The sequence below is a fragment of the Photinus pyralis genome, unplaced genomic scaffold (assembly GCF_008802855.1).
Source record: "Photinus pyralis isolate 1611_PpyrPB1 unplaced genomic scaffold, Ppyr1.3 Ppyr1.4_LG5, whole genome shotgun sequence".
Classification (NCBI taxonomy): Eukaryota; Metazoa; Arthropoda; class Insecta; order Coleoptera; family Lampyridae; genus Photinus; species Photinus pyralis.
Window position 1 is genome coordinate 30,141,142 of NW_022170596.1, and position 15,916 is coordinate 30,157,057.

The window sequence follows — 15,916 nt, forward strand, 5'->3', positions numbered from 1 at the left end:
GGGATTTATTACAAAAACCGGTGGTGAAAAATAAAAAGTGACGCTAAATGACTCCATGCCAAATCCGTTCAAAAATACAACACCCTGTATTTTAGTACATTTTCAAAATCTACGTTGTTTGATACCACATTTCCTATACCCAGCATCAAAGGTTTTCAAGTTATTCAAGATTTTTGAAAATTTCTGAGCCGTTGCCTTGAATTTCAAAAAGTATTCTAAAATTGACAATACTGAATGAAGTTAAACAGATAAATAGACTCAAAAAGAAATGCACTTCAAGTGGCCAAACTGGCAGTACTAACTTGACGCTGCGTGACAATGATTTAAATCTTGTGCGCCCTTCTACAAGGTGTTTTAAAACGAATTGTCAACTTTAATAACTTCAAACCTTAAAAAGTTGATCTAGGTGGCCAATGTCACAGATAAAATACCCAAATTTTATCTGTGCCAATGTGGAAGTCGTCCCGGGAAGATTTGTGCAATCAACCCACGATATGGCCAGAGTGTTGCCCAGTATAGTAACAATTTATATTGTATTTTGACTACCACCGTAATTGGTGCATAGTCTAAAAAGAAGTTTTTAATTAATTCGCATTTTGAAGAAGGTAGGGTCAACCTTAGGTGAATGTGTTTCCGGCGTTAATGAAACAACCGGCGCCTAACAGAATATGATAGCGTCAAGAAATTTAGGGTGATCTCAAGTTGTTTTAGGTAGCGCCTAAGCTGGCGCCAAGAAATTTCATATGGCACCAAGTAACTTTGGGAGGTGTCTAAGAAATAGGGATTGGAACCCATATGAAATATAGGTTTCGGTCCCCCACTATTTATATGGAACTATTTTTTAAAGGTTCCGGTACCGGTTCCGGATTCGGTTCTACTTTTTTTTTCGGTTTTTAAGGGTTTCAACGTTAATAAATAAAATTTTGTACGAATATCAGGCTCGATATTTAACCCTAGGGCGACTACAATGCCTCGGGCCAGAAGCCTTTGGCCTCTGTCGTCCTCGGCATAAATATCGCCTTAATGCCCTTGATAACAATGGTAAAATGAATGGGAGTAATGAATAAAAGTGAGAATTTGGATTTTTTTGCCTAACCCAGCAAGATATTTCAGGTATCGCTAAAAGTAGTTTTAGGTGGCGTCTAAGAAAGCAGGGAGACGCATAAAATGGCAGGGTGGCGGCGGCGCCTGGCATATTTATTTTCTCTCTTTTTGTTCTAGGCCGTCAACAGGTTTATACGCTCAATTACATTTCATAATGCTATTTTAGAGATGCCCCTGCAGAAGGTCTTAACAATAAATTTTAGGTGGCGCAGCAGGGTGTTGCTTAAGAAAGCAGGGTGGTGCCTAACAGAATATGATGGGGCCAGGAAATATTAAATGGTGACCAAGGAAGCATGCGGTAACGCCTAAGAAATCAAGTTGGCGCTAACAGAATGTGATGATGCCAAGAAATTTTATGAAGGGCCACGTAGTTTCAGGTGACGAGTAAGAAAGCAGAGTGGCGCCTAAAAAGACAGGGTAGCGCTTAACAAAATATGATGGCGCCAAGGAATTTTAAACAGCGCCCAAAAACGCTAAGAAACCAAGGTGGCAAAGTAGTACTAGGGTGGTGCCTAAGAAAGCAAGGTGGCGTCTAACAGAATATGATGGCGCCAACGAATTTCAGTTGGCGTCATGTAGTTTTTTAAGTGGCGCCTAACAATGACAGTGACGTTTAAGAAAAAAAGGTGGAGCCTAACAAAATGTTGGCGCCAAAGTTTTAGGTGGCGTCTAAGAAAGCACCCAACCATCCAAATCTTAAGCACAAACATCCGAAATTAAATTATAATTTTCAACTTTTTTTTACAAAACATTCACATTGGGCTCTAGCCTTCTAGAAATACTATGGTATCGTAATTCTTATAACAGAATAAAAATTTAAATTAATCTTAAACCTAAATCATTAAAATTACTACGAATGCCCATTTGAACATCCATTTAGTACATTTCCGCAATCAACAAAGTACTTAAAGGGAATATTATCGGCAACCACATTTCTGATTTGCTCCTCAATATTAGACAACAGATCCGCATGTACTTCCTCGAAACTACCATTGGCACTGATGACCTTCCAATTATCCTCTGTCTTTCCAAAATGGTCGTAAATCTTTGAGACAGTTTGCTGCATTTTAGTGTTTTCATAGCGTTCGTTTCCAAAACCTAGCCGACTTGACTGAGTTTCAGGATTAATGTGCAAAAACAGGACCAGGTCGGGTTTTAACAGGCCGATTTCGGGCTGCATGCACCACTTCATCGACATTCCTACAATGACAATGTTCTAGCACTGGCTACACAATATCAAACTACCTTTAGCTGTGGAAAAGGCAACACCGGAGTACGAGTACCGATCGACAATCAGCGAGACGCCATTGCTCAATTTCTCCTTCATTCGATCGATGTTCTCCCAACGATTCGCACTGAAGAGCAGATGGATAGTTTCGTCGTTCAATTTACAGGTTTCATCGCTTAAATAGTGGGAAATCACCTGGCCTGTTTGGGTTGTACGATCTGGAAAGTTCATTCGTTCCACTCGAATGTTCTTCTTCCGTAGGGATTCCACAAGTTTGATAGTCTGGGAGGTTTTGCCGCATCTGTCTATTCCTTCGACGACGATAAAGGCTCCACGACCCATTTTCTGAAAATAAGAAATATTTCGTGGTGAGGAAATTTAGCGGGATTTTGTGTACTTGAAAACTTAACCTCATTTTTACACATTCTGACATTTGTTATTTAAATCGGATGCTTTACATTTATACGAGATGTGTTCTATTGATTCATGTTATCCTGGTACCTCGACATGGCACGGCATATTTTATATATAAAAAAACCTTAACGTTTTTCGGAAGGTTGTATGACAAGTTGCCTATACATCAGTGTGTATCTTGCTAATCGACTAAAGGCACACGCAAAAAATGGTAAAGTTGTAACTAAATTGACATTGATGCCAAACAGTGCTTAAAATATTAGTTTACTGCTTTGTTTAGGAATGCAAAATTAAATTGCACTGGGCCTTTTTTTTGAATAATAATCTTTCCAGACATCTAACGTTAGTCAATGGAATTATATACTTATATGTCACTATTAAGGGCAGGGAACTGCATTATTACCTGTTACTAGTTAACGTTTATAGCACAGAGGTCGCTAACTGAAATACTAATTCAGAATTGATTGCAATCGTACCTTAGCTTTCATATTCTCCTAATACCCCGGTTTGAGATTTCATGTTCTGTATATAAAAAAAAACTGTTGTTACGCCCGTTTTCAATGACTTTTTGCATGCAAAATTATGGATGTCGAGAACACACTGATGTATAGGCAACCTGTCATACCGCCGTCCGAAAAACGTAGGGTTTTTTATATATAAAATATGAAATTTCAAGCCACGCTATTAGGAGAATATGAAATGAAAGGTACGAAGATAATAAATGTTTAAAATCATTTGTGCACGTCGCGGCCTCTGTGCCAGTGAACATTAACTAGAACCTAGTTGTAATGTAGTTTCCTGTACTTAATAGTCCTGAAAAGTATGTGCTTTCGTTGTCCAATGGTAGATGTCGGAACCAGAAGTTATTCAACATTTATTCAAATTATTCAAAAAGAAGATCAAATGCAATTTCATTTTGTATTTTTTGCATTCCTTATTTATTTATTGTCCCTCCTTATCAAAGCATAAAGCTACGAATATTTAAGCTCTGTTTAACTCATTACTTTGCCCAATTCAGAGTTGTCAATCTGAGCTGTTCTAATTACCACTATCAGCGAAAGAATGATTATCAATTTGCTGTAGGATCGGTGCTTTGGAATGCATCAATTGAGAGGAAGAATAAACAAGGGGGATAAATCCGAACCAGAGGCCGATCGCTGGAGGAACAGGGGGCAATGAAAGGGCGGACGAGCTAGCTGGCTTGTGAAGGCAGTGGTGGGGTCTTCAACGAGTCCTAGCTTACCCTAGGAATTGCTCAACGTCAGGAATAAAGACTAGGTAACCAGTCAATTCCAGCCTCAGTGGGAACAAGCAACTGCAGACAGTCCAGGGCCTTTTTAACAGAACTCTTTGGCAAATCTGGGTCTTAAGCTTCTATAACTGAATAAAATCTAGATTAGGAAAATCACCAGTGTCCTCACGGAGCAGAGCAATGGATGGTCAACTATCATATGCATAACATTGGGTTTGTGGAGGAGCCCACGTGCAGGTTCTGTGGCGAAGCAGATGAAACTATATCGATTATGTGGTTTGTCACATGGATCCAGAGACAGACATCCTTGGAGACAGTTATCTGGAACCGGGGAGAGCGAAGCAACTTAGGCTAAACGGGGTCCTATCCTTTTTTGAGAGGAACGGGCACTGCGAACCTAGTTGCGAAAGAAATGGGGTACGCACAATGGGCCTTTGGTGTGCCTAAGTGCTGCTTGGTCGGGCCCCCCTGTGAATAGATAGATGTAGATGCATCGTCACCAATTCATGGAGACATGGAAGCAACAAAAGCAGCCCAATGTGATGAGCAAGCAATTAAATTACGTCAAAAAGCAAAAGATACCCAATGCCAATCCCTTAGGCCTCATCACGAGAGATAACATACTTAGTTCTTATCCCATGCCAAGCTATAGCCGTACCTAGGGCGCTGTAAATGCCTTAGCCGTACCCAGGAGTTCGTTTGCTATACCTATTTGTTTAGTTTGTTTAAATTTTAATCTATAAATCGATTAAGACATTTAAGTTGTTGGTAAATGTATTGCAAACGGGGGAAACCCTTGGATTTCCCTATCACACATCAAGCTTAGGGTACCCTCGAACGAATCTGCCCTTTGAGCCTACGCAAAATGTGTATTGATTTATTTATTTACCAGGGGTGCTTTGGTATTTAACATTTAAATGAAAGTAACTTTGACAATGACCTTAAGTTGGCGAGCGTGTAAAGCATATGTTTGTGGTATGTTTTGGTAAACAAAAAGCCATGCTGCCTTTGTTTACATTTTGTTTAATGTAATAATCAAAACGTTATTTAAATTGATCATCTCACTCGATTTTTACAGCCCACTTGACGTAAAATATCGAAATCAATTACGTGAACTTGACACATTTGCTGGAAAACGCATGTGCGCCTAAACTAGGGCACAGGATGACATTGGCCCAGTTTACACTCGCAAGGGGTATGTTTTAGCGAGGCACACTTTAAGGGTGCATTTGCAATTGAAACGCGAAGGCTGAACTAATTTCTACCTAATCTTAGAAGGCTGTGAAACAAAACACCGAGGGTGAGTAGGACTCCTTTGTTTATTGACTCGATTAATTCCTTTCAGATGGGCACGGTGAAGGGATTTAAAGTGACCGATTCCGAAAGAAAGACCCGCGTCGGCATCGCCGCGAAAAGTCTCGAGGATCTCAAAAAGAAGACCGTGGACAAATTTAAGCTGTCCGAACAGAAGATCACGTTCCAAACGGCGGACGGTACAGTAATCGACGGCGACGATTACTTCGAAACGTTGCAGGCGCAATCTCTGCTGATTTGGGTCAAGGAGGGCGAACGAGCGGAGACCGACGCCGAAATTCTCTACAAGGCGATCCGCGAAGTGAACGACGAGTACCTAAGCGCCGGCGAGAAGGTGCAGGAGTTCTTCACCGAGAAAATGAAGAATAAAGTGTTCAAGTTGGCGGAGGTGCTAAAGGGAATCGACACGAATAAAACCCTCCGTTCCACTAGAGAGGATCATCCCGAGTGGTTCGAAGGTAAGTCGTTCATACAGTAGTTTGACACATTGTTCGTGTGGCAATGAGGATACTCGACGAGTCTGTATGAGACACAGTAGTTATCATCCATTCAACGATCGGCGGGTAAGCAGGTTGCAATTTTGCAGTGGCGGATTAATTGTTTAATTTCGGCAGGCTAGACTTTTCGGATCCCTGTTTGTTGTGTTTGACAAAAAGGCACCAACAAGGAAAAAACCCAGTATTAGATTTAAAATTCGAATCCAAAATATTGATCTGCTCCTTTTCAAGTAAATTGTTTTCTCACTCCTTAGACATGATCAGTGCCATGGACACACACGCACACCCAATCAATTATAAATTGGCTGGGATAGCAAAAGATTTTGTCAGTTTTGGGTGGACTTGCCGCCAGTAATAGGATTTGGTGGTTATGCCAAAGTTCAGGCGTGCGCATGCGTCTTTTATCACTTGTGTATAGCTTGTTATGGAAAGTCATCTTTGAAATTTAGATTTAGGTCTCTGCAACCAGTAACGTAACATTAGTTTTAATTAGTATTAATTGGTGGTGGTATTACTGATGAGAGGAACACTGCCCACATAGCATTTGAAATCTTATGTTAGAAAAAGTGTTTTCCCGAGAAATTTTAGTGTAGTCGATTTTTGGTAAAAAAGGAAGGTTGTACACTGCCTTTTTTTGAGGCCCGAAAAAAAATTGTCTCAGAACGACCCAGAAAAAAAATGATCTTATAGAATGTGGCCTGTAGAATCCATAACTTCAAACAGTTCCAAGATTGGGCTACTAGTTCAAAAGTTACAGCCCTTTGATTTTTCTTTCGAAATTGGTTTCTAGTCTATAACTTTTGATTGAGAAGTCTGATCGAAAAAGTCCGAATTGATTTGGATCTACGCACCAAAATTAATAAGAAAAAGTGTTTTCCCGAGAAATTTTGGTGTAGTCGATTTTTGGTAAAAAAAGAAGGTTGTACACTGCCTTTTTTGAGGCTCGAAAAAAAAATTGTCTCAGAACGACCCGGAAAAAAATGTTCTTATAGAATGTGGCCTGTAGAATCCATAACTTCAAACAGTTCCAAGATTGGGCTACTAGTTCAAAAGTTACAGCCCTTTGAATTTTATTTCGAAATTATGGTTTCTAATCTATCTTTTGATAGAGAAGTCTGATCGAAAAAATACGAATTGTTTTGGATTATACGCACCAAAATTAATAAGAAAAAGTGTTTTCCCGAGAAATTTTGGTGCAGTCGATTTTTGGTAAAAAAGGAAGGTTATACACTGCCTTTTTTTTGAGCCCCGAAAAAAAAATTGTCTCAGATCGACCCGGAAAAAAAATTTTCTTATAGAATGTGGCCTGTAGAATCCATAATTTCAAACAGTTCTAAGATTGGGCTACTAGTTCAAAAGTTACAGCCCTTTGAATTTTCTTTCGAAATTGGTTTCTAGTCTATAACTTTTGATTGAGAAGTCTTATCGAAAAAGTACGAATTATTTTGGATTCTACGCACCAAAATTAATAAGAAAAAGTGTTTTCCCGACAAATTTTGGTGTAGTCGATTTTTGGTAAAAAAGGAAGGTTATACACTGCCTTTTTTTGAGGCCCGAAAAAAAAATTGTCTCAGATAGACCCGGAAAAAATTTTTTCTTTTAGAATGTGGCCTGTAGAATCCATAATTTCAAACAGTTCCAAAATTGGGCTACTAGTTCAAAAGTTACAGCCCTTTGAATTTTCTTTCGAAATTGGTTTCTAGTCTATAACTTTTGATTGAGAATTCTGATCGAAAAAGTACGAATTGTTTTGGATTCTACGCACCAAAATTAATAAGAAAAAGTGTTTCCCCGAGAAATTTTGGTGTAGTCGATTTTTGGTAAAAAAGGAAGGTTATACACTGCCTTTTTTTGAGCCCCGAAAAAAAAATTGTCTCAGATCGACCCGGAAAAAATTTTTTCTTATAGAATGTGGCCTGTAGAATCCATAATTTCAAACAGTTCCAAGATTGGGCTACTAGTTCAAAAGTTACAGCCCTTTGAATTTTTTTCAAATTGGTTTCTAGTCTATAACTTTTGATTGAGAAGTCTGATCGAAAAAGTACGAATTGTTTTGGATTCTACGCACCAAAATTAATAAGGAAAAGTGTTTTCCCGAGAAATTTTGGTGTAGTCGATTTTTGGTAAAAAAGGAAGGTTATACACTGCCTTTTTTTGAGGTCCGAAAAAAAATTGTCTCAGATCGACCCGGACCCGGGGTTGTAAAATTGGATTTGTACTTGGTGACAAAATCACATTGGTCACATTTTAAATCCTTAGCAGATCGATATCTTAACAAATGTTAAGATGTGCTTTAAGACTGCATTTATGTGGGGGAATCTCACTGGGCACACTTTAAATTCTAGGAGACCTTGTAATGTGTTTTTATAATTAGATTTATCATTCGTTGCATACAGGGTGAAAACGAAAAGTTTGACGTTTGGGATGTTATCATATCTTACTTTCCATGTAGGACAGAAAAACTGCCTATTACAATTGTTACGTAGAATTCAGTGGCGTAGTAAAAAAAATGTTTGCACCACCGTTTCTGAGGTATAGGATGCGTTCCAACGGCCTGTACTCAGTTGGACATGGCCGCACTGGTAAAAGTGCGTAAAGTTTATTCATATTTCGCTTTGTCAGCCGTCGAACTTAAAAATTCGCCACTACTTTTCCCATCGCAAATTCATAACTCGAATGCGCAAACTTGCTTACCCGCATTCCCTTACACAATGCCCACATAACATACAAAATTTATATCAAACAGGCTTAGACACTCGATCAAAAACAAAAGAGGAATATATGTTTAGGAGAGCGCAAGACAGAGTAAGAACGTATTACTACAAAACGAAAGAGGAATTACGGAAAAACGCCAATTTACCGCCCGAACGATTACATACGTTGCTCCTCGACCTACATGACGGTCTTAAATTTGTCAAATTCTTCGGCAACTACTTCGATAGATCGTGCGCGATCGGAGACCGTAAATGTAAGAGTTTGTGCGACGAAACCGGCAAATTCCTCTGCGAGGGAAGGTGGGATAAGGGCGCATGTTTATATAAGCCGATGCACAGTATTAATCCTTATACGAGTAGAGAGGCACGGATAATTTTTCAAACTTGGAACCTCGATCATATCATCGAGCGGAGCAGGTCCGTCATACCTGCGATCGTTTACGCATTGTCTTCTCAGGATTCTTCCATTAACGGTACGAAAAAGGGACAACTCGACACTAAGAAAATATTTAACGATCTGTTTAGCGTTAACAATTTAAAATTTGTTCATATTATTTGTCACGACAAAGGCGCTCACGTCGGTATGACGGCGGGACCGTACTTAATGTAAATTCTATAGACTGGTAGATTTAAATAATTTTTTATTACACCAAACGGGGGGTTTGTCGACAATATTAATCAAGTTCCTTGATGACTTAATGATAGGTATTAAGTACCTTTTTATAATCACTCGCAAATGAAAACATTTATTTGTATATGTTTGTGATATCTAGGAAATTAGCGTTCATTTTACAAGTATCTGTTTTTAAATTATTTATTTATAAATTGTTTTATATATTAGTGCTAGTGGTTTAATTTTAATGTAAATTTGTATTTGTGTTTCGCCCCACTATTCATTTATTGTAACCCCCTTATACAATGTTTAATTTAAAACAAAATGACTGACTAATGAAATTCTATGAGCTTATACAATTTTTAGCGACACAATTGAATATGTTATATTTGTACCGATATGTTAACTAACACAAAAATGTACCGAATTGTATATACGTAGTGCTAGTTTTTAGCGTTTGTGTTTCATGAGAAATGATTCGATCTATGCGACTTCGCTGTTTTTAGCATATGTAAACTCATTACTTACGAAATACTTGAACTGTTATCGTTTAAAACGGTGCCTAAGCAATGTTTGTTGAATAGTGTTATACATTGTTACGATATGTGTATAAGAAACGGACTGCGGGAAACAAGAGATGTAATATTTTGCTCAAGTTTGTATTCAACATTAAAACATATCCAGAAATTCAAAAAGATTTTTATACTGTATAAGTCTAAGAGTGTTAAAGCATTAATCTGCTTTTAATCGTATCGCAATTGTAAACCCAACTTCCCAGTTAGTGTCTCGGAACGCAAAGTGCAAGTTGCGCTAAATTACCTCATTACCCGCTTAGGTACCCTTTTAACTAAGATGTATGTACTCAATGCATGGTGCTTCGATGTAACTTATATAAACAATCATGTAAGAAGCAATTATTATAAGCGATATAATATTAATGTTGTACAATTCATAAGTCTGACTCGTGTTGATGCTGTTCACTTGACGATAGATTAGCTTTAATGTGATAGAAGATAAACATATATAAGAATAGATATATTTTTATCATGTATTTTATCATATCATGTAATCAAATATATATATACTGTGAGGCTTCCATGCTTATCACTTAATATTGTGATCTGTAGCTAAAACTTGTGTAGCGAACTGCCATTTTATTAAATGTAATAGCTTTAATGAGTTTCTGTATAACAATGAATCTTTGAAAATATATATACACAAACAATATTTTGACATTCTTGAGCCCTTTTTCAATTTCATTAGATAAACTTTAGTGCCAAACTATCTACATGGATGGATGAGCTTTCTGCAACGTTTGAGAAAGCTGCTCCCATCTACATGGTAGGTTACAAAATAAATTTCTTCTGAATCTAGAATATTACTTACAGCTTCTCGAAATAGGCGCACATCACACATGCAATAAATACCACCACCAGAACAACAAATACATCGTGAGTAATCATTTTCACTAACGGGGTGTTAGATAGAACGTTGATACAAACTATCTTATCATGTACAGGGGGAAAAGTATTTCTGATGGTCTATAATAATGTGGAAAGATGCGACACGCAATGCATTTGAATAAAATTCGTTACATGATCCATTCATTGTTGGTGCAAAGATAATCTTTGATTGTTATTAGTACCAGGTTTAATGACAACAAATAAAGATAGACACATTTGAAAGTGTTCTGTGTCTAATTTCAAAAGTATGCATACTGAAGATTCGGAAGGGACACCTGATGACTTGGGAGGTGGGAAGACGGGAAGAAGTCTCTGTTATAACCTTAATCCGGCGGGTCTCAGGGGTGTTTCCAGAGTATCTTTTGTATTTGATCCGCTTATTCAAGCCAACCTAATCGCCATGGGAGAGAGAGAAGGGTATGTTATGTGTTTTACTCATTAAAATAGGTGAGGATTGGCAAACTTGTCAAATCAGAGGTGGTGAGCACGACTGTATATCCACCACCATAGGATAACTGGGTGATTCTTAGACTCCTTCTCTAAGGGGTGATCACTATTATTATTATTATTACACAATTCGTAACATAATTATCAGTGTGCTCGCGCACCAAATTTCCCGGGAAACATCGGACTACCCCACTGAAGCATCACCGCCAAAGCAAATTGAGGTCCAGTGTTGGGACTCGCCAGGTGGGATACCGGGAAATTCGAATTCGTAGAAAATTTAACGTGAAACTTTAATTGATTAATTGGCCTTAAAGGATCTATCCAATTTTGAATTTCTGATATAAATAATAGTAATGTATAATTTGATTCCACAAATTCCATATAATCTGCGGTTTATTTTCTTACAGAGTAAAAAATTGTTAATATTTAAGTATAGTCTATTGTGTTAAGTTTGAAAAATTAGGTTATTTGAAATACAGAATGGTCAATTAAAATTGTAAAGGTTCATAACAAAAAACATCGTATTTGTAAGAAATTCATTGGGCAAGGAAATTGAATTACTTTCAATACAGAGATATGACCATTTAGTGTCGTTTTATTTTTGCTGGCAAGGTGGAAAACTTTGTAGCAAGTTTCAGAGAAGCAAATGAAAAACCCTACAGTAAGCAAAACGACAAAAAAAAGGTAAAATTTAGCTAACCGACAACAAACAATAATTCAATGGATTTTGGTACCGTTTTAGTTCAGAATTTCAAAACTTTCTGAGGGAGTGTACACCCTTTATTGCAACCAGAGCTGGGCAGTATTCGATTTTGTAAATACTTTTTAGTTTAAAGTATTCAAATACTTTGTAATTAAATACTTTTATGGAAGCAGTATTTGTATATGTAACCAAAGAGTCGTTGTATACTCTTTGATGTAACTCAAAGACTTACACAAATATTTAGTATTCGAATACTTCGCAAGGTAGTTGAATACTTTGGGAAGTATTCGAATACTTCCCATAATTTTTTACCAAAAATCGACTACTCCAACTTTTTTTCGGTCCTCAAAAAAAGGCAGTGTATAACCTTCCTTTTTTACCAAAAATCGACTAAACCAAAATTTCTCGCGAAAACACTTTTTCTTATTAATTTTGGTGCGTATCCAAAACAATTCGTACTTTTTCGATCAGACTTCTCAATCAAAAGTTATAGACTAGAAACCAATTTCGAAAATAAATTCAAAGGGCTGTAACTTTTGAACTAGTAGCCCAATCTTGGAACTGTTTGAAATTATGGATTCTACAGGCCACATTCTATAAGAAAATTTTTTTCGGGTCGATCTGAGACAATTTTTTTGCGGGCCTCAAAAAAAGGCAGTGTATAACCTTCCTTTTTTACCAAAAATCGACTACACCAAAATTTCTCGGGAAAACACTTTTCCTTATTAATTTTGGTGCGTAGAATCCAAAACAATTCGTACTTTTTCGATCAGACTTCTCAATCAAAAGTTATAGACTAGAAACCAATTTCGAAAGAAAAATCAAAGGGCTGTAACTTTTGAACTAGTAGCCCAATCTTGGAACTGTTTGAAATTATGGATTCTACAGGCCACATTCAGTAAGGAAATTTTTTTCCGGGTCGATCCGAGACATTTTTTTCTTCGGGCCTCAAAAAAAGGCAGTGTACAACCTTCCTTTTTTTCCAAAAATCGACTGCTCCAAAATTTCTCGGGAAAACACTTTTTCTTATTAATTTTGGTGCGTAGAATCCAAAACAATTCGTACTTTTTCGATCAGACTTCTCAATCAAGTTATAGACTAGAAACCAATTTCAAAAGAAAATTCAAAGGGCTGTAACTTTTGAACTAGTAGCCCAATTTCGATCAGACTTCTCAATCAAAAGTTATAGACTAGAAACCAATTTCGAAAGAAAATTTAAAAGGGCTGTAACTTTTGAACTAGTAGCCCACTCTTGGAACTGTTTGAAATTATGGATTCTACAGACCACATTCTATAAGAAAATTTTTTTTCTGGGTCGATCTGAGACAATCCGTACGTTTTCAATTAGACCTCTCAATAAAAAGTTATGGACAAAAAACAAATTTCGAAAAAAAATTCAAAGGGCTGTAACTTTTGAACTAGTAGTCCAATCTTCAAACTGTTTGAAATTATGGATTCTACTGGCCAAATTCTATAAGAAAATGTTTTCCCGGTCGATCTCAGACAATTTTTTTTCCGGCCTCAAAAAAAGGCAGTACTTTTAAGTTATTCAAATATTTGAGAACAATTTAGAAATGTTTAGGGAAAGTTTTCATTGTCACAAAATCAAATATAAAAATCCGATACATCTGAATACCGAACTCGATAGTCTACGTAACTTAAAAACAATAGGGACCTTTCTTATATCCTTAAGACCATGTGTACCTATTTTCAAAATGATCGCACGTTTCTAAACAAGTTAGCATGCACGCGGACAAACGGATGGTCAAAAATGGATCTGTTCCAAAATCGCTAGGATTAGTATTCGAATACATTCTAAAGTATTTGAATACTTTTCAATGTATCTGTATCTAGTATTCGCTAGTGCTGGATGTAAAAGTATTTAGTATTCAAATACTTTTTGAAAGTATTCTGCCCAGCTCTGATTGCAACCAAGACTGTTGCAACCTCGCCCACTTCAAATATAACAAAAAACATAAAAGTAGAATATCAAAATTAAAGGTTAATAATAAACTGTGGTTTAAGCCTCTATTACAATATACAGCGTGTAAAATATGATAATTAAAGTTACTTAAATAAATTATGGCTAGTTACACACACACTACCTATACATTAACATCATTAAAACTATAATTCCAAATTATTCTCAACTTAATACATGCAAGTGGATACAAGAAATTAGGCCCTAATACAGAATCGATCGTTGTACTAAATTATAAAACTCTTCTAAGTGTACGTCAAAAACGACTAGAGACAATTTATTAATTAAACGCATACAAAAAAAATTAATTTTGTAACTTATCCATAAACTGAGATAAATCGTATTCATCCTCATACTGTCTTTCGTCCCACAAGTCGGGCAGGGAGTCTAATAAGGCGCGAACGCCGTTTGCATCTGTGCGGCCGCCCACAGAACCGCTTCCGGTTAGAGGCTTGTGTGAGAATAAATCGAGCAGTTGATCGGTGCCCATCGATTCGAGACGACTGTTTTCTCCAGTGATCACGGTTGTCGCCGTTTGGACCTTGAACTTCTGAAGCCTGAAAAAGACAAGAACATTAAAATATGTTTGTTGATGAAGGACTCCCATAAGTGTTTGAGTGATTTCTTATTGGAAAAATAAAGTGAATTGAGACTCAAACAGTCTTTTTTTTTTTAATTATTATTTTTTATTTATTTTTTTATTTAGAATAATAAAAACTGAGTCTCAATTCACTTCATTTTTCCAATTAAAATACGCTTTTCATTAGTTGTCTGCTAGCAATACATACCCCATAATCTTTTCCTCAAGTGTATTTCGAGTGATCAACCGATATACGTTCACCACTTTTCTCTGACCGATCCTATGCGCCCGATCCATAGCTTGAAGGTCTTTCATTGGATTCCAATCGTGCTCGACAAAAATAACCGTATCTGCACCGGTCAAATTTAATCCCAACCCGCCGACTTGCGTCGTGAGTAAGAGCACATCAATGGACGGATCATTATTAAACCTGAAAAGTAATCAAAGTAGCTTTTAATCGATTAATCTTTGAGGTACCTTGTAACAACGGAATGTCTTTGTCCTGGAGGAATGGATCCGTCCAGTCGAAGGTAGGTAACTGACGGCATATTCTTCTTGAATAGATCGAACTCGATTATGTCCAACATGGCCTTTAGCTGGCAAAAAACTAAGGCGCGATGTTGGTTTATTACCAATTCCGAATTTTGCGTTTCGGTCGAACCAATACCGCAGTCTTGCAGAAGTTGCCTACATAAATTACGTTTCTAGCATATGCAGATTTGCGTTTGGTACTCACTTGAGGGCGGGTAGCTTCGCGGAATGATTGATATCGTCCAGCAGAGACTGTTGCTGTTGCAGCTGAGCGATGATTTGCGAATACTGAGGATGGGACGAATTCAGAACCAACTTTGGATGGTTGCACACATTTTGGAGGTATCGCAAGGCCTGGAAGATGTGCGTGTTGCCTTGCATTGAACTGGCAGTGGCGCCCGTCGAGAACGATTGCTGGAAAATAATCAAGATTGGGGGAGTGAACTTTGACCAGAGGTTAACATGGAACCCTCATATGGGTAAGGTAATAAAAAAAGGTGATCCTAGCTAGCGTTGGCCAAAAAAATCGATTAATCGATTATAATCAAATGATAATCGATAATCGGGTTTGATTATTCTTTTAAATTAATCGATTATTTTTATTAATCGATTATTTGATTAATCGATTATTTGATTAATCAAGTGCTTGATTAATCGATTATTTGATTAATCAATGAATCGGTACAATCGATTATTTTCCCAAAGTATTAAATGTGTGAGTGCTATAGACTTCCAAAATAATATAGGAAGAAAGGCTGAGAAATCTTACCTGTAGAGTGAGATGCGCTTGCGATTTTGAGAAATCATCATAAAGCTGTTCCTGCAATGAGCTTAATTCGCAATAATAATCTTGAGTAATCTTCGGCGGTAGATCGTCAAGAACGTCCTCCTTCATTCTTCGCAATAAAAACGGTAAAACTTGCCGATGCAGAGATTCCATCGCGAGCGCTCCGGCCTCCTGCTCCTTCGTCGAACACTTGGGATCCCTGCTCGCCAGTATCGGTTTCGAATATCGCGCGGTGAATTGCTTCTCCGTGCCCAAAAAGCCGGGCATTAGGAAGTCAAACAGACTCCA

At 37.4% G+C, this 15,916-nt stretch overlaps 3 protein-coding genes across 3 annotated transcripts in view; 1 reads left to right on the forward strand and 2 right to left on the reverse strand.

Annotated features, from left to right (window-relative positions):
* Positions 1 to 1,813: 1,813 nt before the first annotated feature.
* On the reverse strand, positions 1,814 to 2,772 carry LOC116171516 (thymidylate kinase-like). The gene is made up of 3 exons (XM_031488392.1): positions 2,743 to 2,772; positions 2,350 to 2,677; positions 1,814 to 2,304 (listed from the first exon to the last, which is right to left on the reverse strand). Exons 1-3 carry the CDS (start codon positions 2,755 to 2,757, stop codon positions 1,955 to 1,957), a joined length of 693 nt encoding a protein of 230 aa, XP_031344252.1. The 5' UTR covers positions 2,758 to 2,772; the 3' UTR covers positions 1,814 to 1,954.
* A 2,153-nt stretch (positions 2,773 to 4,925) lies between these two features.
* On the forward strand, positions 4,926 to 10,363 carry LOC116171515 (DNA fragmentation factor subunit beta-like). The gene is made up of 4 exons (XM_031488389.1): positions 4,926 to 5,026; positions 5,077 to 5,298; positions 5,344 to 5,770; positions 8,556 to 10,363. The coding sequence occupies exons 3-4, from the start codon at positions 5,344 to 5,346 to the stop codon at positions 9,131 to 9,133; spliced, it is 1,005 nt and encodes a 334-aa protein (XP_031344249.1). The 5' UTR covers positions 4,926 to 5,026; positions 5,077 to 5,298; the 3' UTR covers positions 9,134 to 10,363.
* Positions 10,364 to 13,763: 3,400 nt separating this feature from the next.
* LOC116170673 (TATA-binding protein-associated factor 172-like) overlaps positions 13,764 to 15,916 on the reverse strand; it is a 4,616-nt gene continuing 2,463 nt past the window's right edge. The window contains exons 2-6 of the mRNA XM_031487177.1: positions 15,611 to 15,911; positions 15,047 to 15,255; positions 14,788 to 14,997; positions 14,519 to 14,740; positions 13,764 to 14,287 (exon numbers count right to left, since the gene is read on the reverse strand). Coding sequence (XP_031343037.1) covers positions 14,035 to 14,287; positions 14,519 to 14,740; positions 14,788 to 14,997; positions 15,047 to 15,255; positions 15,611 to 15,911 — 1,195 coding nt within the window. The 3' untranslated portion in view covers positions 13,764 to 14,034. The remainder of the gene's footprint in view (positions 14,288 to 14,518; positions 14,741 to 14,787; positions 14,998 to 15,046; positions 15,256 to 15,610; positions 15,912 to 15,916) is intronic.